The sequence below is a fragment of the Trichosurus vulpecula genome, chromosome 1, assembly GCF_011100635.1.
Source record: "Trichosurus vulpecula isolate mTriVul1 chromosome 1, mTriVul1.pri, whole genome shotgun sequence".
Taxonomy (NCBI): domain Eukaryota; kingdom Metazoa; phylum Chordata; class Mammalia; order Diprotodontia; family Phalangeridae; genus Trichosurus; species Trichosurus vulpecula.
This window is the reverse complement of record NC_050573.1, coordinates 165430419-165454203: the sequence shown is the minus strand read 5'-3', so window position 1 is coordinate 165454203 and position 23785 is coordinate 165430419. Positions and strand designations below refer to the sequence as shown.

At 37.9% G+C, this 23785-nt stretch overlaps 1 protein-coding gene across 2 annotated transcripts in view; it reads right to left on the bottom strand.

Annotated features, from left to right (window-relative positions):
- The window catches only part of GMDS (GDP-mannose 4,6-dehydratase), a 782760-nt gene that overhangs the window by 110228 nt on the left and 648747 nt on the right, over positions 1-23785 (bottom strand). The window contains exon 9 of one of the 2 annotated variants that reach the window (XM_036765676.1): positions 10660-10756. The exons of the other annotated variant lie outside the window; for it this stretch is intronic. Within the exon in view, the coding sequence (XP_036621571.1) occupies positions 10660-10756 (97 nt within the window). The remainder of the gene's footprint in view (positions 1-10659; positions 10757-23785) is intronic. 2 annotated transcript variants of the gene reach the window in all.

The following is a 23785-nucleotide window of genomic DNA, read 5'->3' as shown; positions in this document are numbered from 1 at the left end:
GGGAGCCATTGGAGCTTAATAACTAGTAAAGTGACATGGTCAGACCTATATTTTAGGGAAATCACTTTGGGTGCTCCTCCCCTTTCCCCAATATATTCCAACGGCTCCCTATTACCCTCACAATCAAATACAGCATCCGTTCTTTGTCATTCAAAGCCTTTCCTAACTTAATTGCACCCTCCTACCTTTCCAGTCTTCTTATATCTTACCCCCTCCTCTGCCCCCAAGGAATCTTCAAACCAGTGACACTGGCCTCCTGGCTGTTCTATGAACAAGACATTCCATCTCTTGACTCCAAAAAACTTCTCTGACTGTCCCCCACACTTGGAATACTCTACCTCTTCTACTGTAACTACTGACCTCCCTGGCTTCTTTTAAGTCCCAACTAAAATCTCACTTTCTTTTTTAAAAATTTTTTTAGGGGGAAAGGCAGGGAAATTGGGGTTAAGTGACTTGCCCACGGTCACACAGCTAGTAAGCATGTCAAGTGTTTGAGGTCGCATTTGAACTCAGGTTCTCTTGTCTCCAGGGCCGGTGCTCTACTCACTGCGCCACCTAGCTGCCCCTAAAATCTCACTTTCTATAGGAAGCCTTCCCTCTGTTAATTATTTCCTATTTATCCTGTATATAGTTTGCACTGTATAGATTTGTTTGTATGTTGTCTCTCCCATTAGACTGTGAGCTCCTTGAGGGCAGACCATCTGTAGCCTCTCTTTGTGTTCCCAGTGCCTGGAACATAGCAGGTGTTTTAAAAATGTTTACTTATTGATTGATTGACATGATTTTAGGTTGAATTAATAGAAGAATAGGATCCACAAAGAAAGGTGAGAGATCATAGTCCCAACATACTCTGCTCTGTTCAGAGCAGAACTGGTGCTTGGTTCTATACACTATATTAGAAGAAATGTTGATAAATTAGACTGTGTCCTGAATAAGGCAATCAGAATGGTGAGGGAACATGGAATCATTCCATCCAAAAATCATTTGAAAGAATTAAGGATGTTTATGCTGCAGAAAAGAAGACTTAGGGGACCGTGACAATAGCCTTCAAACATCTGAAGGACTGTCATATGGAAGAATGAGTTCTGCTTGACTCCAAAGGGCAATTCTTTAACTGGAGTTAAAGAATGGCATATTCCAAGTGTATATAAAGAAAATCTTCCAAATAGTTACAGATGTACCAAAGAGGAAGGTACTGCCTTGGAAGGGTAGTGAGTGTCTCAATTCTGAAGGTCTTTAGATATTTCAAGGTGACATCATAATTTGTCAGGAATACTGAAGAAAGAATTTATTTTTTTAAATTTATTTTTTATTTTTAGTTTATAACACTCAGTTCCACAAGTTTTTGAGTTCCAAATTTTCTCCTCCTCCCTCTCCTCCCCCCTCCCCCCCAAGATGGCATGTAATCCAATACAGGTTCTACATATACCTTCACATTAAACTTATTTTCACAATAGTCAAGTTGTAAAGAAGAATTATAATCAATGGAATGAGCCATGAGAAAGAAGAAACAAAATCAAAAAAGAAGAAAAAAAGAGAGCAAATAGTTTGAAGAAAGAATTTATGCTGTGGATACTAGATGACCTGTGAGGCCCTTTCTAACACTTTTTAGCAATTTTATTATTGAGTTACCACAGCTTGGAATCCTCAATTCAGGAATATCTGAGTCTGGATTCTGCCTCAGAGGCTTACAAGCTTTGTCATGTAAACACTCTTAGCCTCAATTTCCTCATCTGCAAAATGGAGATAATACTATACCTATCTCATAGGGTTCGTTATAAGGATCAAACAAGGTAATATGTGTATTATGGTTTCATTTCCCTCATACTCATTGGTTCTAGTGCTAGGAAAGGAAACATTACCCTGGAAAGTAGATAGAGGCAGTCAGTGGGTCATTATGGCCTTTTTCTATTTCCCTTGTGTATTTATCTCTATCCTAATATAACAAGAAAGGAATCTGTGGGGCCAAAATAAAATGAAAGGGAAGGACCGGTCTGAAGAGTTCTTAGGACTCTTTCAGGGGGCCCAGTCTGGATGTAAACAAGTGAGTTTCAGGGAGTATAATGATAATCCCAATGATTAATGATGATGACAGTAATAAAAATAATATACAGCATTAGGTACTTTATTATATTTATGGTGTTTCTTTCATCTACAAAAATTCAAAATGCTCTGCAAACTGAACACATATTATCTACAGGGACTTTCCTCTCCCCTCCTACTAACACCTAGCCCACTGCAGAAAGTTGTAGCCATCTGACTGTACATCAGCACCCTAAGGTTTGGCCTCAGAAGTGAAAATGACTTCTGCAGTCAATGAATCTATGGGGAAAACTAAAGGCAGGATATAATTACAGGATACCTTAGTTTGATCCTGGGGCCCTCTGGGCATAAGTGCTAAGAAACATAGAGTAGAATCTAGGAATTATTGACCTACTTTTTCTGAGTGGATTTGTGGCTGAACAAATGTATGTGATGGTGACAAGAGAAAATAGGTTAAAAAATACTGTCTTACTTATACAAATGCTTTTTGCTTTATACAATGGATCTGTTCTGGCCAAGTTGAGTGTTAATAAAATTTTATTTTAAATGTACTAGAGTAGTTCACTATTTAAGAGAATCTTGCATTGGGAAATGGTTTGTAAAATGAAGACTCTTTAAGGGACCAATCATTCTTTAGTGTATTAATCTGTGTTTAGATTTTTCAAAGACCAGATTTTCTTAAAGCAGGGAACACCTTCCTTATCCAGGAAATTATGGACCTCACCATAACACTGTATAAATGGCAGCCCACTGCAGTTTGTAAGGTGAATTTTGGAATCGTTCCCAGCAAAGATTTCTATTTGCGTCTAGTAGCTGAACAGTGTCCGATCCCTGTTGGGCAGGCACTGTAATTAATTGTCTAAGAGACAGGCCAGGGCAGTTGATTATGGAAGGAAGACAATTTACTGTGGCTATACCAGATTGGTGCTATTTCTGTCAGTGGTGACCATATAAGTCCCAGGATTCTGACTGCCAATGTCACAATGAAGAAAGAAATCTGTGTGGGGGATGCTTAAGAGGGTGTCAGGATAAGTCTAAAAGGGCTCCAATCAAAATAAATACATACCGACTAACCCTTTATAGTTTTAAGTTGCAATGTGTCCACTGATGGTAAGTGAACTATATGCTAGGTCAATCTAATTTGGTGTGAAGTGATTAGTTTTTAGGAGACTCTAAGGCAGATACTCATAAGTTTTACTATGTATAAAATCACCAAGAGCAGGAAAAATGTGGGATGGTTGAACTGAAATTGTTTAGAAAGATATATGTGGATTTTCCAGGCTAGAAAGAAAATAGCTGAATTTGTTTAAAAAAAAAAAGACCAAGGGGTTTACAAATTCCAGAACAGAGACTTTATGGGATAGAGATGTACAGTAAGTAGGAGATAGGTAATAATATCATTGATGGATGAGCTTCCCCAAAGCTGTGCAATACTTTGGATGACCTGCACTAGAGAGTGTTTAAATAAAAACTGAACTCAAAAAAGTGAATCCTACTTTCTAAGGAAGGTGTTTTCAGATGGTATATTTCTAGCACAATGAAGAACTTGGCAAACAGCTCCATAGATAAGGGAAGACTATAAGGAAGTCAATGTAGTGAGGCAATGGTTATTAGTAAAGACTGCTTACAAAACCAGTAATTGTGTATACAGAGATGCAAATTTTATGAGGTATTCCCCTATAGTGTAAATAAATTACCACTAACATGCACAATGTACACACAGTGTTTATACTGAAGAAACAATCAATTTTTTTTTCAGGGAAAACTACATGTAATGTGGTCTGCGCAGGTAGAGTAGGCTCTCTTCTTCATAATGGTTTTGGAGCCTTTGATGCTATCAATCCATCCTGGATTTAATCATAGGAAAAGACTCTTCAATGAAAAATACGAGGAAGTTAGGGGAGCTGAATCTAGTACATGATTACTATTTCATTAAAGATGAAATACTCTAGAGGGGAATAGTACCAGAGGAAACAACACAAATGCATTTGGCTTTAGGAGGAACGTGATACGCCCCTGGGGGTTTTGATTGAGATCCTATTTAGTATGGGAAACATACAGCGAAATATTTAAGAAACACTTGAAGAGACTGAAACTTAAAGCTCTCCTGCTTAAGTCCACGTTGGGAAAAGGGCAAGACAGGCCAATGTGGTTAAGAAGGGATGTAAAGATTAGTGTGAGGAGCCTAAGTAGGGGGCTTAAAAGTATATAAACAATGCTTCAAAAATATAAACTATTTATAAAAAATGATCTGGGAGAAATTAAGAGGATAATGACAAAAAGGGAATGAATTATGATCATATATTAGAAACAACATTCCAAAACAGCGAAGTTCGTAGGCACTGTACATTTTGTAGTTATAGAATTACAGCCTTTGAGAGGTAGATGGGACCTTAGGAATCATCTGATTGAGCCTCTTCATTTTATAAATGAGAATAACATAAAGAAGATGCATTTTGCTTCTTGATTTTCTCCTCCTTCTGTCTCCACCATTCATCCCTGCCCCCACCAGTCAAAGGAAGAAAAACAAGCATTGGAAGGGCAGGATTAGAGAATTGGGGGCCAGAGATTTCAGGAAGGGAACAGATTAGCTGGCTTCTGTCTAACAGAGCTGGAAAAGATGAAGAGATACTGAGCAAAGGATCTTATTTCCCACAAAAGGAAGGGAAGTGTGAGAGACCCAATGGGAATAATTATAGGAGGAATAAAAGGAGACACATCTAGGAGAGGAAAAAGTACCAGCTCAACGAACACATAGGATATCTAAGATTTCTCTTCCCAAAGATACAAAGATAGAAATGAGGGAAGTCCTAACTGATATTTATACAAGTCCTCTGATGACAGATCAAATTCCTGAGGTCTGGAAAGTGTTAAATACCATTATTCTAAACAGGGATATGAGATAGAGCAAGCAATTACAGGCCAGTTAACTTAACATCATTTATTGAAAAATATTAGAAACAGTTTTGCGAGGGAACAACTCGACAAGCCTATAGTAATTTGATTAGAAACAGGCAACATGTTTTTATTGGAGGAAGGTGTTGTTTTAACTAACATGTTGGATTCCTGTGAAGTTATTACTTCCACGGAGTTAAGTTCTGGACCACTATCCCTCCTAATATCTATAGAGGATTAGGTATACCAAATGTAAGATATCTAAGTAGCTAAGGAACAATAAAGTTGAAAACAGAATAAATACTAAAGAATGATGAAATCGGAAGAATGTGAAGTTGGAATGTAAATGGCATCGAGCAGGAAATACTGTAAAAATTAGCTTATAGAGCTGTTGTCCAGACACTTCTTTTCTTTTCTTTTTCTAAAAGGACTATAGGATTCAAACTTGGTTTGTGAATGATTTCCAAAAGTGCTATACAAAGGCCTACTATGTACTGATTACTCACCTAATGTAAGGCAGTGGGGGTATAGTGGAATGGATGATGGACTGAAGTTACAGAAGCTTGCTCTGAATCCTGTTTCTGCTACTTGCTACTTCTTGGGAAGGTCACTTAATTTTTTCTGGGCCTCAGTTTCCTCATCTATTGAAAAAAGGAGGTTGGACTGAATGGCCTGTAAGGTCTTTTTCATTTCCTAGTGGATGTCCAAAAACTTGACACATTAGGATAAACACTGCATATGGCAAAGAATTTTGGAGCTGAAAGGGACCTTGGAAATATGACCCGTTCGTTTTATACATAAGAAAGATGCAAAATGAGTATGTCAACCTTCCATCCTGTCTGCTAAACCAAAAAGTCATAGAAATATATAATACTATTTTATTGATAAGAACATTGATAACTCATTTAGTATATTTTTATATTCATTTTAGTATATTTTTAGATATATAAATGCTCTATTTTTTCCATACCACTGGTAACAGCTAGTGGTGCAATGGATAGAGCTTCGGACTTGGAGTCAGGAAGCCTTGGGTACAAATCCTGCTTCAGATGCTCACTCGATGCATGACCTTGAACAAGTCACTTAACCTCTTGCTGTCTCAGTTTCCCCATTTACAAAATAGGAATAATGATAGCACCTAATGCTCTGAGCTTGTGAAGTTAAAATGAGATAATCTTTGTAAAGCGATTTGCAAGACTTAAAAATGCTATACAAATGTTAGTTGTAATAAAATAAATAAAACTACAAAATGTGAAATAAGTGAAGTAGATTTTGTTAGGCAGAAAACTTGATTTTGTTTTGTTTTCCACTTTGATCTAATATGTACAATTCCTATATAGGCCCTGATAATCCTTTGGGGAATATGGGAGAAGTAGACAAAGACCTCTCCCTCCCAAATTAAATATTTACTTTTGAGCCCAGATTGGTGCCTGAAGACCTTCTTGGGCCCCCCCCAAATTCCACTACGGAAACAATACTATCTTGCTCCAAACAGAGAGTTGTGGACTTTAACTATAATGTGCATACACATTTGTATACGTCTTATATAGGCCTATGTATGCTGGCTTGGAGAACTAAGAAACACAAGTTGCTAAACAAAGTGTTGATAATAGCACTATCAAAAGTGGAAGTCCAGTCACAGATGAATTCCTGAGAATTTCCAGGAGTAAGAGTGCCTCAAATTCATCAGTACCTAAAGTTTAGTGACAAACTTCACATGGATGCCACTGCTTTTACTTCAGGACAAAAAAAAAATCAAACGTGTCAATTCGTAAAACTTTCAAGGATATCCATGTAGCAAGGAAATGAAAGACACAGAGATTACAGTAATAATAAGTAGTCAGGGCCAGCAAGGTGGCACAGTAGATAGAGCACTGGCCGTGGAGTCAGGAGGACCTGAATCCAAATCCAGCTTCAGATACTTACTAGCTGCGTAACCCTGGGTAAGTCACTTAACCCCAACTGCCTACACACACACACACACACACACACACACACACACAGAGTAGCTAGCATTAATACAGCACTTTAAGGTTTGCAAATGCTTTCCCAATATTATCTCATTTTATCCTCATGATGACCCTGGGAGGTAGGTGCTATGATTACTCCCATTTTACAGCTATGGAAACTGAGGGAGAGAGGTTAAGTGATTTGCCCAGGAACACATAGCTAGTAAGTTTCTGAGGCCAGATTTGCAGTCTTCCTGCCTCCAGGTCCAGTGTTCTGTCCACTGCATCACCTGGACACTTCAATGCAAGTGGCACTTACTACTTCACTGTAGTAAGCAAATCTGGGTAGGGAGAGATGAATGCAAAAAAAAAATTCCTACTATGTGATATTGCTACTTGTTTAAAAAGTCTAATACTAATTCATTGCTGTGTAAATAAACGCTCTTTATTAAGAGTTCTACAGAAAGATCCTGGCATAGTGCAAAGTGAGGCAGCCTTGGTGTTTGAAGAATCTAGGTTCAAACTTTGCTTCTGAATATATTCTGGCTAGGAGACTCTGGGCAAGTCATTATCCTCTCAGTATCCCAGGTAACTCTCTAGAGCTTTAATCTCAGGACAAGTACCAAATTACGTGATTAGAGGTAGTTTCCTCAGCGGTAGTTCCCTCCACCAGTGGAATCAAATGTTAGGGCCAATTTTTTTTCTTTAAAATGATTCTCTAAACTCAACTCAAATAATTCAGCTCCCCTATGATCTCCATAAAGCTTTTCCTCTTTAGACCTCACTCAGCTCTCCCCCCACCTCCTACTTTGCCTGAATCTCTCATGCGTTAATCATGCATTATTTGTGTAATAAGTTGCGTACACTGCACATCTCTACACTTAACTGTCAACTGCACTAACACAGGAACTCTGCAGTGACAGCTCTAATTGTTGCACAACTTGCCTAGCTCCTAGCACATAGTAGGTACCTATTTTCTGAAATGATAATTTGCATAAAACTCTGATTCTCTTTCTTTTAACATAGGTTTGCTTTTGGAGAGGCAGAATGGTGTAATGGAAGGAATGGTAGACCGGATCTGGATTCAAATTCCAGCTCAGATATTTATTAGCTATGGAAGCTTTGCAAGTCACTTAACTTCTCTGAGGCTCATCATTTGCAAAGCTAGGACAAATTATTTGCATTACCGAACAGAAAAGCACTTTATGCTCTCTGAGACCAAGAACCCAAAACTTTTTTCCCCCCAAATTTTCCTTTTGGTTCTAGTCTATCAGTCACACACAAGTATTTAACATTAGAGAGAGTTGGCTACTCAATCTGGGCTGCATGCCTAAGCATCCTACCTTTGAGAGGTTCTAGCAGGGGTGGGGAACCTGTGGCCAGAGGCCTTGTAGGTCCTTGGGTGTGGCCTTCTGATGGAGTCCAAGTTTTACAGAACAAATCCTTTTATTAAGGGGATTTGTTCTGTGAAGTTTGGATTCAGTCAAAGGGCCACACTCGAGGACCTAGAGGACCACACACGGCCTCGAGGCCACAGGTTCCCCACCCTCTAGAGTGTGCCTCTGGCTCTAGGATACCCCAAGGTGATGGAGATTTATGTACTATACCTGACGGGAAAAACGAACTCTTGGAAATTCCTAGGGGGGGTGGAGGAAAGGCCAGAAGCCTGCTACATGCATAAGCCCAGTTTAACAAGGAAGAAGAAAAAGAGGAATGTGCTTTATAATGTGGGAGAATTAAATGCTACCTCACTCTGGGTTCTGATAAACTCTAGATAAGGTTTAGCTGAAAAGGATCTCTGTATCTTGTGAGGCTATACATGTGTTGATTATTACTGTACAACACACAAGTGAGAGCTCATTTACAATGCTGTTTCAGTTTTGGTCACCTTTCAACAGGAAGGATATTATCACCCTGGAGACAACGCAGCATAAGGCTGTCAGGCTGATTCCAAGTTTTAAGAAAACTGGTTATGCTGAGGGAAGCCTGAGGAGGTTAAAAGTTTACTTGCATGACAGAAAAGGAGTCTGCCCTACAGAACACTAAGTTGAAGGGGAATGAGTTAAGTTACTGGGTTCATGCTGCTGAGGGAGGGGATTAACAACAACCATGAAAAGGGGGCACCAAAACTAAAAACCCAACAGTCAAAGGTAAGACAGGGAAAGAATCATTTCATCAAAAAAAACAACGACCATCTGGAGCACAGTACAACTGTTGAATTCAGACAGCATAAGTGTAATTAGGTTTGTGAAACAGGTATGACCATGCCATATGAATGAACAAAAGGAATTGAGGGAGGATATGGTGGCCAGGCAGGAAAGAGGGGTCGATATGGACTTCAAGAACACAGACTCATTAGGCCAAGTGTCCTTTTCCTGTCCAGAGATCTCTTTTGTTTTGCATTCTTATCAATCCCACACCTTGCCTAAGTAAGAATGACAGACAATCCATTCTTAATGACTTCCTAGCTTTTGAAACTATTTTGGTGTTGCCACGTTCAAATAATTTTAAGGAGTGGCCTTTCTGTTGGCTCTTCTGATTTTTGCATGTTACATTTAGAGAGGTTATTCATTTTGGATGGTTGGTCACTCCTTAAATTGAAATGCATTATTTACTTGAGTGCGCAGGGGGAAAAAGTGTGTGTGCATATGTGTGTTTGTATGTGTCTATATATGTGCAAGTATGTGTTGTGTGTGTGCACGCATGCTTAGTGATTTTTCACAGTCCTCAGGACAACTATGCCCTTGTGGCACCTCTTTCCAATCAGGAAGAGAATGCCAGGGAGACTCAATTGCTCTTCAGACAGTTGATGCTGTGTCAGCAGCAGTATGGCTGGTATCTTCCTCCTCAGGAGACAGAGCACATCCTTTTCTTGGCACACCCACTCTCCAAATGCACAGTGAACAATTGTTCACTGTTTGTCAAAGACCTGGACAACTCCCCATACCACTACAATGCCTTGACACTACACCCCTACAAAGTAAGTGCTGGGCATTTCCTTTACTGTCTTTCCTCCAGCATATACAGATATGTTAAATGTATTTACCCTTTTGCTAGAAACAGAACATTATAAAGTGTATTGAAGAATTAGCTAGGTTTCTTTTTGATTCACCTCAACAGGAGATTCCCCTTTTCTGTTGAATACAGCTGAGATGGGAATTTGGCCCAGAAAGAAAATTGATATAATGCAGAATTAAAAACCCCAATAAAACAACTTCATATTGATAGGATTCTCACAGTTTAGTACACATCCAATAATTAACCTCTCGAATCTGGAATCACTTACCCTCCAAAACTACTGCTCTATATTATATTCAGGTATCTCTAATATGTTTTGCATCACCCGGTTCTCACCACTAAGTCTTAAACAGTTTCAATGCAGTTTCAGATTGAAATGATAAGACTCTAGTTTGTTTGAGTTTAGGAAAGCAGAACACTATTTTCTGACGATTAGTGGACTTCTAAAAAATAGCATAAGCTTTCACATATGGCTATGATTCTTGTTCCCTGCAAACAGCCGTGCAGTATGCCCCAATCTGCCATTTCCAGGGCAATGTATTTTGTAGAGAGAAGATTATCTCATCTCCAGTTGACTCCATTCTGTTCTGATATGTGAAATGCTGGTGGAGGAGTGTTAGCCAGGGAGCTGAATGGAGAGCTTTGGAAGGCTGGCAGCAGGAGTTCCCTCAGACCATTTCACAGACAGCTAGCCAAATGCAGCAATTTGTTGGCTGAGTGATTAGATTACTCGGCTGTGAGAGATCTTTCTTACCACTTCAGTTGGCCGGTAATACTTGAGATCTACAGTCACGTGGATCTTGCCGGTCTCCTTACACCGACCCACCTCATTCTCATTCTTCCCTTCCCACCTGTAAAGAAGATAAACTCATAATCAGCTTCTAATTGCTTCAGTGCTCTGATCTCAGCAGCACTTGGCTGGGCTTTCGGGCACCCCAGGATAACATGTGCCCCTCCACCCCCTGTCAGAGCGGAAAGATTCATTAGGCACAGAAATGAATGCAGCAGTTTGACCAGACTATAGCAACAATGATTTCTGATACCCTTCTGAATACCCTTTTTCTTTGGGGGAGGGAGGGTGGCTCTTTTCTTAAAAAATAAAAAGAAATTAAAAGAAAACATGGGGCATTCAAGATTTACAAGTCAGATAGATTAGAAGTCACTTTTTCTGATCATTCAAACACTTCACTTTTCTTCAGAGAGTTTATTTATTTTGGGGGAAGCCACCCCTCAAGTTGAAAATTTTTTTAAAAAAATTTCTTTTTAAGTTGAAATTTTAAAATATGTTTTGTCCATTTTATGGAAATTCTTTGAAACCTTCAACTATTCTCATCTAGAACAGGCCTTATTTAATGATTATCTAATCAATGTTCTCTCATTTTATATACTAATTCTATATAGCTTTTTTACTTTCATAAACTAGTGAACTTTCATAGCCTGTTTTATTAATTTTGGATGAACAGAGAATACTCGAAGGATCCATAATTTCTTAAGTGGGACCTTCCTCCATCAACGTAAATCCCAATCTATCTCTCATTTAGTAGATAAGACCTAAGGAGATGCCCGAGACCCAGAAAGATTAAGTAACTTGCCCAGGATCACATATGTAATAAATATCCAAAGCAGAATTTGAATCCAAGTCTTTCTGACTAGAATCCAGTAGTACAACTACTATGTAACAGTGCCTCTATTTCGGATAAAGTTATTTTCCACATGGAATTTTTTGGGAAAGTTTTAGAGAAATCTAGTGAAGACTTCTTCTCTTTCACTATAGATTATGCTTTACTTATTATCCAACTGATATGCTAACTTTTAAATCATACCTGGTAGAGGGGAAAGCATGGGTGATATGTAAATTATGAGGATATGAGTTCTTACTTATTTCCTATATGACCTTGGAAAAGTTGCTTATCTCCTCTATACCTCATTTCCTCATTGGTAAAATGAGGTGTTTGGACTAGGTGACCAATAAGATCACTTTCAACTCTAAATCCTGAAAATAACAATCACTATTTTCTCACACAAGCTAGCTTTCTATCTCACTAATAGCTAAAGTTATTTTCTGATAGCACTGAGTCCACGACAAAACAAAACCAATTCACTTATTTAGAAGGAGAGAAGGCATCAATATTGCTTTATTGCAAGTCTTTATTACTTTTCTAATATTCCTTTGATTTGGTTCTATTATTTTGATTTGAGTTTTAATTCCTTACCATTTACTCTTTTTTAATAGCAAGGACACAAATAGTGGCTCTGATTTGCACTGCCATAATGTCTTATACAGACAAAAGGAAGTCATACAGATAAACCTCAAGCCCAGCTACTTGCTGGAACTGAGGAAACTTGCTGAAATTTTTGCTTCCTTGTCTTTTAGAAATGAATCCTTTGGTTTGATGTTGACGTTAGACATTTATAGTCGTGCACTTGAACATATTTCATATCAAATAATCTTGTATTTCCTATTTTAAAAATTAAATCATTTGGCAAAAAAGAAAAAAATTAAAAAAGAAAACCACAGAATTCAATGTTTCACTTGAACTCTGATGCTTATTTTTTCTCCTTCTATGTTTTATTTTTTTTTTAAATTTTAATTGATGGAATAAAACAAGCATTTCCATAAATTAGTATAATAAAAAGATGATTGTACATGAAACTGCAAGTCTACTATGTACAACTTGCTATTTTTTTCAAATATACAACAAAATTATCATGTAAATTTCTTTTTTTCCTTGATGCTTATTTTCAAGGCTTGTTTACTTTAATACCTCTGCTGGAGACAAATCTTGAGAAGAAAATGGGAAAATTATATACACCCCATAGATCAGAGTCAAAGTGAGGGTCAAATGAAGCAATCAGAACATGAAATAAATTACCTGATTGTGGTTAAATGATTCACAGGTGCCCTAAGAATAGCCCTAAAATGTGGATCATGACTCTAGTTTAATGTTCTCAGAGGGTGTGGTATGTTTTAGAGGAGAGAACAGAGTTAGTACTCAAGGATTCTATTCTTGGCTTGAGTAATGACTCATTATGTGATTATCCCTATCTTTTGTCATCTTTGCCAATTTACTATTATGTATGAGGTGAAGCCCCGGAATTGTTTTGCTTTGTATTTCTCTTACTATTAGTTATTTGGAATGATTTTAAAAAAATCAAAGATTTTATACTTTTTTCGTGTATCATGAATTCCTTTGTCAGTTTGGTGAAGCCCGTGGATCTCTCCTCAGAAGTATGTTTGCTGCCTACATTTATAATTGAAGAAAACACTAAATTTCAGCTAGAGATCAGTGAAAATGAAGATGTAAATTTTTCCCCCTGAAAACTGCCTATGGATCCAAAGAGGTCTAGGACCCTAGGTTAAGAACCCCTGCTTTATATGGTTATTAATAGTTGTGAGAAGTGTTTGTTCATATCCTTTTATCACTTAAAGGCTAAGGAACAGATCTTGGTCTGATAATATATTTGTGTTAGTTTCCTATATATCTTGGATATCAAATACTCATGAGGTAATTGATACGAAGGTTTTCTTAATCGATAGCTTCTTTTTCTTAGTTGCATTGTTTTTGTTCATTTAAGAATTTTTCAATTTTGTGTAATCAAAATTATTTATTTTGTCCTTTGTGAGCCCTGATTTGGCTAAGAACTTTCCCCTAGGACTTCCTGCTAAGATGGATGCCTGAAAAGAAGTAGGATGCCTAACTCTCTTATGGCTCCTATACACCAAATACAGCAAAACCCTGAAGAGTTGAAATAATGATGGAGAGATCCAATAAGAAACTATAGTAAATGATTTCTTAGTCTGCCACAAGGAGCAATAGATAAGATATGACCTCAAGCAAAGCCAGCACCAGCAAGGCAAAGAAAGCCAGGGATGTATGAAGTCTGAAAGGTTCTGTGTCCAAAGAGACAGAGGGATCAAGAGTGGAAGGTTCTCCTGAGAAATCCCTAGGATGGTCAGAAAGTTCCAGGGGAGTGGACTTTGGAAATCTGGAAGAATAGCAGAGGCCAGGAACCATCATGGTGCCCTAACACTTTACTAAGACATTGAGGGGGACCTGAAGACTCGACACTCTTATCCTCAAGATCCAAGGGTGGTCCAAATCCTGGAGATGGAGGTCAGCAAAAGAACCAGGTGAAGCAGGGAAAGATCATTCAGAATAGACCATCTCATTCAAAAATGCAGCAGGGCCGTTGAGACTAACAGGGGTGGGGAACCTGTGGCCTTGAGGCCACATGTAGCCTTCTAGGTCCTCAGGTGCAGCTTTTTGACTGAGTTGAAGTTTTATTGCACTTATTAAGGGGATTTGTTCTATGAAGTTTGGATTCAGTCAAAGGGCTGCACTTGAGGACCTAGAAGGCCACATGTGGCCTTAAGGCTGAAGGTTCCCCACTCTGACCTAGCATAATAACCCAATTCAGGAATTAAAGCTGGAGAAATAAGCAATTAAAAGAAAATACAAACCAGCAATTAAAAAAATATATTGCAAATCTAACTTCATAACAGCTGTAAGCAGAGATTAAAAGGGAAAAAATGGATTTTCTACAATCACGACATGAATACCTGTAAGAAGAGAAGCAAGAGATAACAAAAATGAAATAAAAGCTTTAAGAAAAGAATTAGAAGGAGAATAACTAGCTTGGAAGAGAACATGGTAAACCTTACCAAGTAATGGATTTCCTGAAAACTATAATAGACCACACAAAATCAAAGCAAGAAATATCAGAACAGAATTTTAAAAATAAAAAAGGAAGAAAGAAAATGTAGGTTATCTGGTATAAAAAACTGACCTGGAAAACAGATCAATCAAGGAGAGATAATTTAAAAATCACTGAATTCTTTAAAAACTTATGACCAAACTCCCCCTCCCCCAAACCTGGAATCCTATTTCAATAAATCATAAATGAAAATTTCCCAGATCTATTAGAACCAGAGGGCAAAACAAAGGCAGAAAAAAATCTACTGATCACTTCCTAAAGGGAGCCCCAAAAGGAAAACCCTAGGAATGTTCTAGCCAAAATCCAAAGCTCCCATATCAAAGAAAAAAATACTGGAAGCATCCAGAAAGAAACAGTTAAATATTAAGGATTACAGTCTGGATCATGCAAGAACTAACAACTTCTATTAGAAGAAGAGGACATTTTGGAATACAGTATTACAAAAGGTGAAAGATAGAGGTTATATCCAAGAATAACTTATCCTGTCAAAATTGAGCATAATCCTACAGGAAAAAAAAAATTAGACCTTCAATGGACAAAAGGATTTTCAGGAATTTCTGATGAAGAAATCGTTGCTGAGTAAGAACCTTGAAATGCAAACTCAAGAACCCAAAGAAACCTAGAAAGGTAAATTTATTTGAGCAGATGGAAGTAAGTGCCTGTACGATGACGAAGTGCTAACATTCTTAGAGAGGGAGAAGAAACAAGTGTCCTTTCGGAATTTTAACGTTTTCAAAAGGTACTGAAGGATTTACATAAGGAAAAAGAGAGGTCCTAGATGGATGTGGGGGTGTGTATTGGTTCTTTTCTGAGGGCTTTAACAGGAGAAATAGAAGGAAGAATAAAAGGAGGACTACACCAGTGTGAAAAAAAGCAAGGGGGGGGGAACATTTCTAATATTTCTTTTTATAATTTAGACAAACGTGGAGGAGAGGGAAGAGGAAGTGGGACTCAGAGGAACTTCATTCATTCTTATCTAAAATGGGCAGAAGAGGGTTAAACACACAATACACATTCACACAGAGTTTGGTGTAGATACATTAAACTCAACTGGGTATATCTACACTCCTTAGGAAAAACATCTATGATCATTACCTCCCCTTCCTCTCCTCTCCCATTCTCTCAAATCTTCTGTAGTCCGACTTCTGATTTCCTCAATTCAACTGCAGCTGCTCTATCCAAAGTTACTAATGATCTCATAATGGCTAAATCTAATGGCATTTTCCTAGTCCTTATCCTTTTTGAATTCTCTGCGGCCTTTAGCACTGTCAATCACCCTCTTCTTGATACTCTCTTCTGAGACTTTGGGACACTCTTCTCTCCTGTTTGTCCTCCTACCTGTCTAACCCATAATTCTCAGTATCCTTTGCCGGATCTTCATCAAAGTAACTCCTTTTCATTTTGAGTATCCCCCACAACTCTGTCCTTGGCACTTTTCTCTTCTCACTCTACAATATTTCATTTGATCTGATTAGTTCTCATAGATTCAATTAACATCTCTATGCTGATGATTCTCAGATCTATTTATCCAGTCCTGACCTTTCTTCTGACTTTCAGTCTTGCTTCTCCAACTGCCTATTTGTTCCCTTTAACTAGATGTCCTGTACACATCTTAAACTCAACATATCTAAAACCAAACTCATTCTTTCCCTCAAAATCCTCTTCTCTTCCTATTACTTTTGAAGGTACCATCATATTCCCAGTCACCAAGATTAAAAACCTAGGTGTCATCCTTGACCCCTGAATTGATAACTAATTTACTAAATTATGAAATGGCATAGGCATGCCCAGTTTTTTGGGTATTTGCTGGGAAAGACTACAATGGCAGTGAGAAATGAAGCTGCAATCATGTTTTAATAAGGCACAGAGTATATGGGGGAAAACAGACACAGAAAGTAGAGAGACAAAAGTGAAAGGGGGTACAAAGGCAGACAGTATGGGGACAGGGGATGGGGTAGTGAAGGAAGGCAGGTAGTGTGAGGAAGAGGATACAGAGAAGGAGAGGCACAAAGAATCACTCACTAACCATGGATTAGAGTTGGGAGCACCTGAGAAGCATGATGGAGAGGGAAGAGGGCTAAGGCTGGGGCAGGAGTTATCCGTTGAGCCTTGGGGTTAGTTCACTAGCATATCCAAATTATCTCTAAGTTGTTGGTAAAACTTTAAAATTAACACATCCACATCATTATGGAGTTATCTGTTATTTGGCATTCTGTGGTTTTGCTGTGGATATCTGGGACTTGTCTTAGATTTATATATTATAGGGTCAAAAAAATCCCCGAGAGCAAAGCTTAGATGACTCCCCCTGATTTGGCACATATTACTAGGATGTGATTTTTGGTTAACATATGATACAATTTGTAAATTATGCTCCTTTGATCTTTGAGACAGTTTGTACCTCACTTCAGGTTCCCCTTTGCAATCTTGCTTCCTATTATTGACACTTGATACTGGCAACTTATAAATGTAATTAGTATACTGATTAGAAGGGGTGGTTGTTGTGAGGGGGACCAAAACAAGATACAATTTAACACACTCTTCACTCTCTCTCTCTCTCTCTCTCTCTCTCTCTCTCTCTCTCTCTCTCTCTCTCTCTCTCTCTCATTGTCCATAACCAATCTGTTGCCAGTTGTACCTTTGCAACATCTTTCATACATACTGTCTCCTCTCCTGTTGCTGCTACTGCCTTAGAATAGATACACTTTTAAGTATCTTTCCAACTCTATAGCTAGACCCTGTGATCTTTGACAGATTTCAAAGTATACTATGCAAAGCAATAATTAACAAAATTATGTGACGTTTGATTAATGGAACAATAGAATGGAAGAGAGAACCCAGAAACAAAGCCCCGTACATATCAGTGTTTGCTAAATCAAAGATTATTTTTAAAAAATTTTAATTGGATGGCAGTATAGATTTAAAAATGAGTTCACTCCTCTCATCATGTTACAACAAATTCCAAATGAAACAATCACTTAAACATGTTCAAGTTAAAAGAAAAAAGAATACATATTTATTTCAGTTGTGAAGAGAAGAAAATTTTTATCAAAGAAGAAATTATTTGAGATGAAATAGGTGAATTTGAATACATAACAATAAGATCTTTTTACACAAAAATGTATTCAAAACAAAAGAAAAAGAAATTTATAGAGGAAAAATATTTATGGTAAATACATGTGATAATAATCTGGCATTGTGAATCTATAACATACAGTTACAAAATCAGAATAATAATAAAAAAAACATTCCCCAGTGGATAATGGGCAAAGGATCAGAACAGACAAATTAAAAAAAACTGCTAATAATCACTTGAAAAGCCAAGATAGCATATAGTATTCCAAGTATGAGAAGATGGCTTTTGTGAATGCATGGTGAAGGGACAATGAAATACTGAGTTTGAGAAAGAACTAGTAGTTGAGTTTGGTGGAGAGTACAGTGTGTGAAGTACTAATGAAATAAAGTTGGCTGCAAATGCAGTATGGGGTAGACTGTGAAAAGCCTTGAATGCCAGGCTAAGAAATGTATATTTTATTCTAGAGACAATAGGGAGCCATTGTTATTTTTGAGCAGAGCACTCATATGTCATATCTGTCACAATCCATGAATTCATTTATTGTTCTTTCCTGTTTTGGACAGATGTTAAGCTTTGGCACAGATCAGGATGACACATGTACACAAATATACATGTAACAGAGGATCATAGTGTTGGAGCTAGAAGGGAGATCATGTAGTATAACCACCACATTTTATGAGAGAAAAACCTAAGATTCAGAGAAATGAATTAAGCACAGTCTTCTTTTCACTCATGCACCATTTCTCTGTCTTTCAATTTAGTTCAATAACATTTATTAAGTTCTCTCTGTACAACGCCCTGTGCTGTGCTGGAGCCTAATGATTTAAAAAAAAACATTGTTTTCACTCTCGAGAAGCTTATGTTGTAGTAGAAGGAATGAGAGAAGTACCGAAATAATAATTATATCAGATAGAAAACAATTAAGGGCATGGGAGAGGCCAAAAAAGAAGTTTCAAAGACTCAAGGGATAATTTCTTGCTGAGGAATCAGAGAAGGCTTCATGGAGGATGTGATCTGTTTTTTTTTTTTTTAAGAGAAAGTTTTCAGCAGACAGAGGTGGACCTTAGGCAGAATGAGAAGGAGATTTATAAATTCCCATAAAGACTTCCCAAGTTTATTTTTGAACCCAGTGTCAGTCTAAATATTTATAATTAATAAAGCTTGAAAAAGCAAAAGAAAATATTCTGACTTTTCCATCAGTGGTTGTATTCTATTTTGAAAGTATTCCACAGGGAAATTAAAAGACATATGCACACATATGTGGTCCCTTCTAGCTCCAGATCTATGATCCTTTGATTATCCAACATTGGACATTTTAGCAAAGTCAAGTTAACAGCTTCCTCCATTCGCATTGTCTTTTTTTGGCCATTTTCTGCTAAACTAATTCAAAAGATGGCTTCTAAATAGTGAAAGCTACTGAAAGGATAGCAAGAATATTGCTGTTCTAGGTAGTAGTAATAGTAATAATGGACTATTTTGCATAGTGTTTTAAGGTTTGGGAAGTCTTATCTATATTACATGTAATACATACACACACATAAATGTATATGGATATATACATACATTACATGTATGTGTGTGTATACCTCTACCCATCATCTATCTATCTATCTAATCCTCACAATAATCCTGTGAGGTAAGAGCTACTATTATTGTCACGTTACAGATGAGAAAACTGAAGCTCAAGATAGTTAAGCAACCTTTGTCTAGGATCACACAGCTAGAATTTGAATCTAGCTTTTCTTGCCTACAAGGACTATATTCTGTCCACTACTTGTTTTTATTGTTCAGTTATTTTCAGTCCTGTCTGAATCTTTGTGACCCGATTTGGGGTTTCCTTGGCAAAGATACTAGAGTGGTTTGCCATTTCCTTCTCCAGCTCATTTTATAGGTGAAGAAACTGAGGCAAACAGTTAAATGACTTGCCCAAGGTCACACAGCTAGTAAGTGTCTGAGATGAGATTTGAACTCAGGAAGATGGGTCTTTCTGACTCCAGGCCCATGTGTTCTATCCACCGAGCCACCTAGCTGCCCCTACCACTATGAAGGTACCTAATTAATGTCAACAATATTATCATACTGAGTATGAAACTGTAAACAGGTAAAAGCAAAAAAAAAAAAATCTGCTCAGAGCTGGCCAAATTCATTTTCTTTTCTCCAACAGTCCTGATTGAGGCTGGTGAGCAAAAGTTTGGGCCAAAGGCCAAAACCCTTCAATTACAACAATACTTGAAACACTTGTATTAACAAGCAAAAGTTTAACAGCTAACTTGTCCTAACAAGTAACATTATGACTTGAAGCTGTGCTTCAATGTTAATGAAATGGAGGTGGCTTGACTGGGAGTATAAGATTCAGCTAATTAACAGGAAATGAAACCCACTAATTTGGAGTCCAAACCCACTGGGCAGGAGTTCTGTACAATGCAATTTTATACATTGGTGTGACTCAATAAGCATTAAATAATAATATAAAACATTAAAAATAATAGTGTTAAGCATGATATTAAATAAGTTAGGAACTCCATTAAGTAGATAGTAGAATAACAGTTAAGAAAAAAAAGAAGTTTAACTCTTGGACCTACCCTAATAAGACACTCGCTTAATTTTTTTAAGCCCTTTTAATTAAGACCTGGATATATGGGAGTATGGCAGCTGCCAGCAGCCTTCCATTTGAAATGTAACATAAAACACAGTCCATTACTTAGAAAGATCCTATTTATGAATGCTCCTATACTCCCACTACTTCAGCTCCCATCCTGACACCAATAGTGCCAGCAGACCACATACTCCTTCAACTACCTCTCCTTCCAACCCAAGAACTTCAGCTCCCTAGAGCTTGGAACCTAGAGCCTGGGCAGGAACTACCAATAGAGCCCTGCTCATCCAAAGGGCTTTATCCTCTATCTCCTTGAATTTACTTTTGGTATATTGTAGATTAAATAGGACTTTGTCGACTGTCTGGGGAGCTCACCAGCATTTATAACATCATTTCTAAGGGGACATGCATTCTAAATTCCAAAAAGAAAAATCAATTTGTTTACTTGCCTTTGGAACCCAAGTCATTTGTATGCTGGGAACTGCCTATCTACAATGCATCATTATGTTGCATCTGTTCATCTGTTCCTGCAGGGGGCTGCTACCACATGAAATGCAGTTCAAGAAAAGTCAAAAAATGATGTTCTAGAAGTCACATTATGTGTAAGAAATCCTTAAGTTTTTTTTTCCACAGGTCTTTAAAGATGGCATTGAAATGGTCTTTCCTCGTCTTTGTTCCACGTCACCAAGGATATTGCTTTTAAATGAGTTATCAGGAGCAAGGAATCCCGTTGTCTCTAGTACAGTATAACACAAAATCATATACACCAAAAATTAAATCCACTTCACAGATGTTCATTTAGAAAGCACTACCTAGGAACAGCCACCACCTTTTCTCCCTCAAGCTTTCTACATTGCCGGTACTTTGTCAAATCTTAATCTCAGCGCTACCAATGTTAGGCAATGTAATATTCCCAAATTAATAGATAGAGAAATGGAACCGGAGGAGAGTCTAAATAATTTACCCGAGACCACAAAGGGACCTGGTATCAGAGCCAGGATTGCAAGGTAGGAATTCTTGGCTTCTGGTTCTGTGTTCAGACAACACCTTTATTTCACACGGCTGGAATGAGCAGAATGGGTGTGGTTTCCTAGTAAAAGGATACCGTCATCTTCATTAGGCTCCCACAAAAATTATTTATTGTAAGGAGTTGTTGGTGGGTCATTATTTCCTTGACCCTCTCCTACTTCTCATCATCTCTGGAGTACGGACAATCAAAAGGAGAGGCTCTTCTTTTCAACTCATTTTTTTTTATCCTGGTACATGCTATCTATGAAATGCTGATGGAGAAAATTCTTGTATGTGGCGGTGTCTAATCCAAAGGTGCTGAAGAGGTCAGTTTAAAAAAAAAAAGGTCATAGATTCCATGTCAGGTGCCAAAGAAAAAAAAGGTGGCAAAAGAATACTGAAGTTTAGGTTTGTGAAAAGATTCTTTGTATTTATGTGTGTATTCACCTGGGTTGTGGAATGTTCTCTATTGAAATGGCCTCTAATCCTCTTCACTTTGGGGGTTTTTCAATTTAGCTGGGATGACTTAACTATTTAAAAATATCGAAACTCTTTTACATAAATTTCTGAGACCCCTCTGTAGGATTCATATTTTTACAGAAATATAAAATTTTATGGAATTATAAAATTAAAGTGAATATGGGTGAGGGGCCCTACTAGGCAAGGGAATGTAGTAAGGGAGTTGGCAGTTTGAGAAAGCCTCTGTCCCCATCCTCTGTCAAATATACCTTGACAGCCTCATGCCCTAATACTTTCAACCTGTATACTCTGTCGTAATCTAGACAACCTGCTTGTCGTTGTCCTCACCCACGTACATTTTGCTCATTCCTTCCTCTGTTCTTTTTTTCGCCCCATTCCACCCACCTAGAATGCTGTCCTCATTTGATACCCCACACCTTCAACCCATATCCACTGTATTCCCTCCCCCCGCCCCGCCCCTGCACCCTCTGCCCAAGATCTAGCTCAAAAGCTACTTTTTCCAGGAAGAATTTCCTACTTTGATTGAAAAACATCCCTCCGTCCCCAACCCAAAACCCCTCATTCTTCATTCCCTCAGGGCTGATGTTTCCTATTTGAACCATAATATTGTGCACACATTGGGACCCTGCTTTCTCACTGCTCTCTTATTTGTTGTTTTTCTTTGGGGGGGGGCTAGATTTGTGATTTCATTGATATAGGAAGATTCCTGGGGAAGCAGTTTCCTTCACAAAGGCAGGTTGGCCGCTGGTGTACAAATTACTGTCTTAGAAAAATGCCAGGAAAACAGAGAGATTATGGGACTTGCCCAAGGTCACTGCTGCCAATATGAGTTTGAGGTGGGGCTTGAAACCCAGGGCTTCCTTACTTTGAGGCTGCCTTTCTAGCAGCCTTTTAGAAATATAGATTTAGAAATACATACACACACATACATATTTATTTACCCCCAACTGGATTTTAACTTTCTCTGGGACAAGAAAGCACTTTTTATTTCTTATATGCCTCCAAAGTTTAATGTAGTACACACAGGATTGCAGTGACTTATTGACTCTCCATCCTTTTTGCAGGGGAAGGTGGAATGAGAGAACATTTAAAGGAAAATTTTTTTGAGGGCTTAATGAATTCACTGTAATAAGCAGAAGTTATAAGTAGCATACTTTGGCTCAATATAAAGAAGAATATAGTCAAATTGTTCCAAAATGGAGTGATAGGTAGTGGGTTTCCCATTCTTGGAGCTATTCAGAGGTTGGATGACCATTTGTGGATACAGTAAAAATTGGTCATACTTTAAATTGTCCTAGGTGAGTTCTGAGGCTCTTTCCAAGTCCTAAATTATATTCCATGATTCCATACTTGTTTGGATTCTATAACTCTCACTGGACCTGGTCTGTAATCAAATGCATTGTATTCCACTGTGTATGAAATGCAGTGAGATTTGAACAAGCCACAGCTTAATTTCATTCAGCTCAATTCAAGTAAATTCAATAAAATGTTAAGCATCATCTCTATTAAGGGAGGCAACTAGGTGGCTCAGTGGATAGAGCCTGGAGTCATTCATTTTTCCAGTGTTTCCATTGTTTCCAGTAAATTGTTGCCATTTTCTTCCTAAATCTATTAATTTTGGCTGTGCAAACTCCATGCAAATTGGGCCTACTCTAAGGTCACCATCTCCCATTACAGAATGTAACTCATGAACATGCTCTTCATTGGGATCCCTTTCCCATATTGGATCAAAATCTTCCCCCTTCTTTGTTTCAATCTCTATCTTTGCCACCTCTCCTATTCTCCTGAAGTTCTTCTTCTTTAGAGACTTTAGGAGCTACTTCCTCTCCAGTATTTAAACATGGACTAGATTTGGGTATATTATACCTTCCCTTCTATCCTCTATTTCCTTTCCCCTCTTTTAAGCGCCCCCCCCAATTCTGAAGTTTGGTTTCACAAAGTACATTGATTCGCCAGAATGGATGGGGATATGGTATTTAGTCCATGGTACTTCAGGCCTGCTCCTTC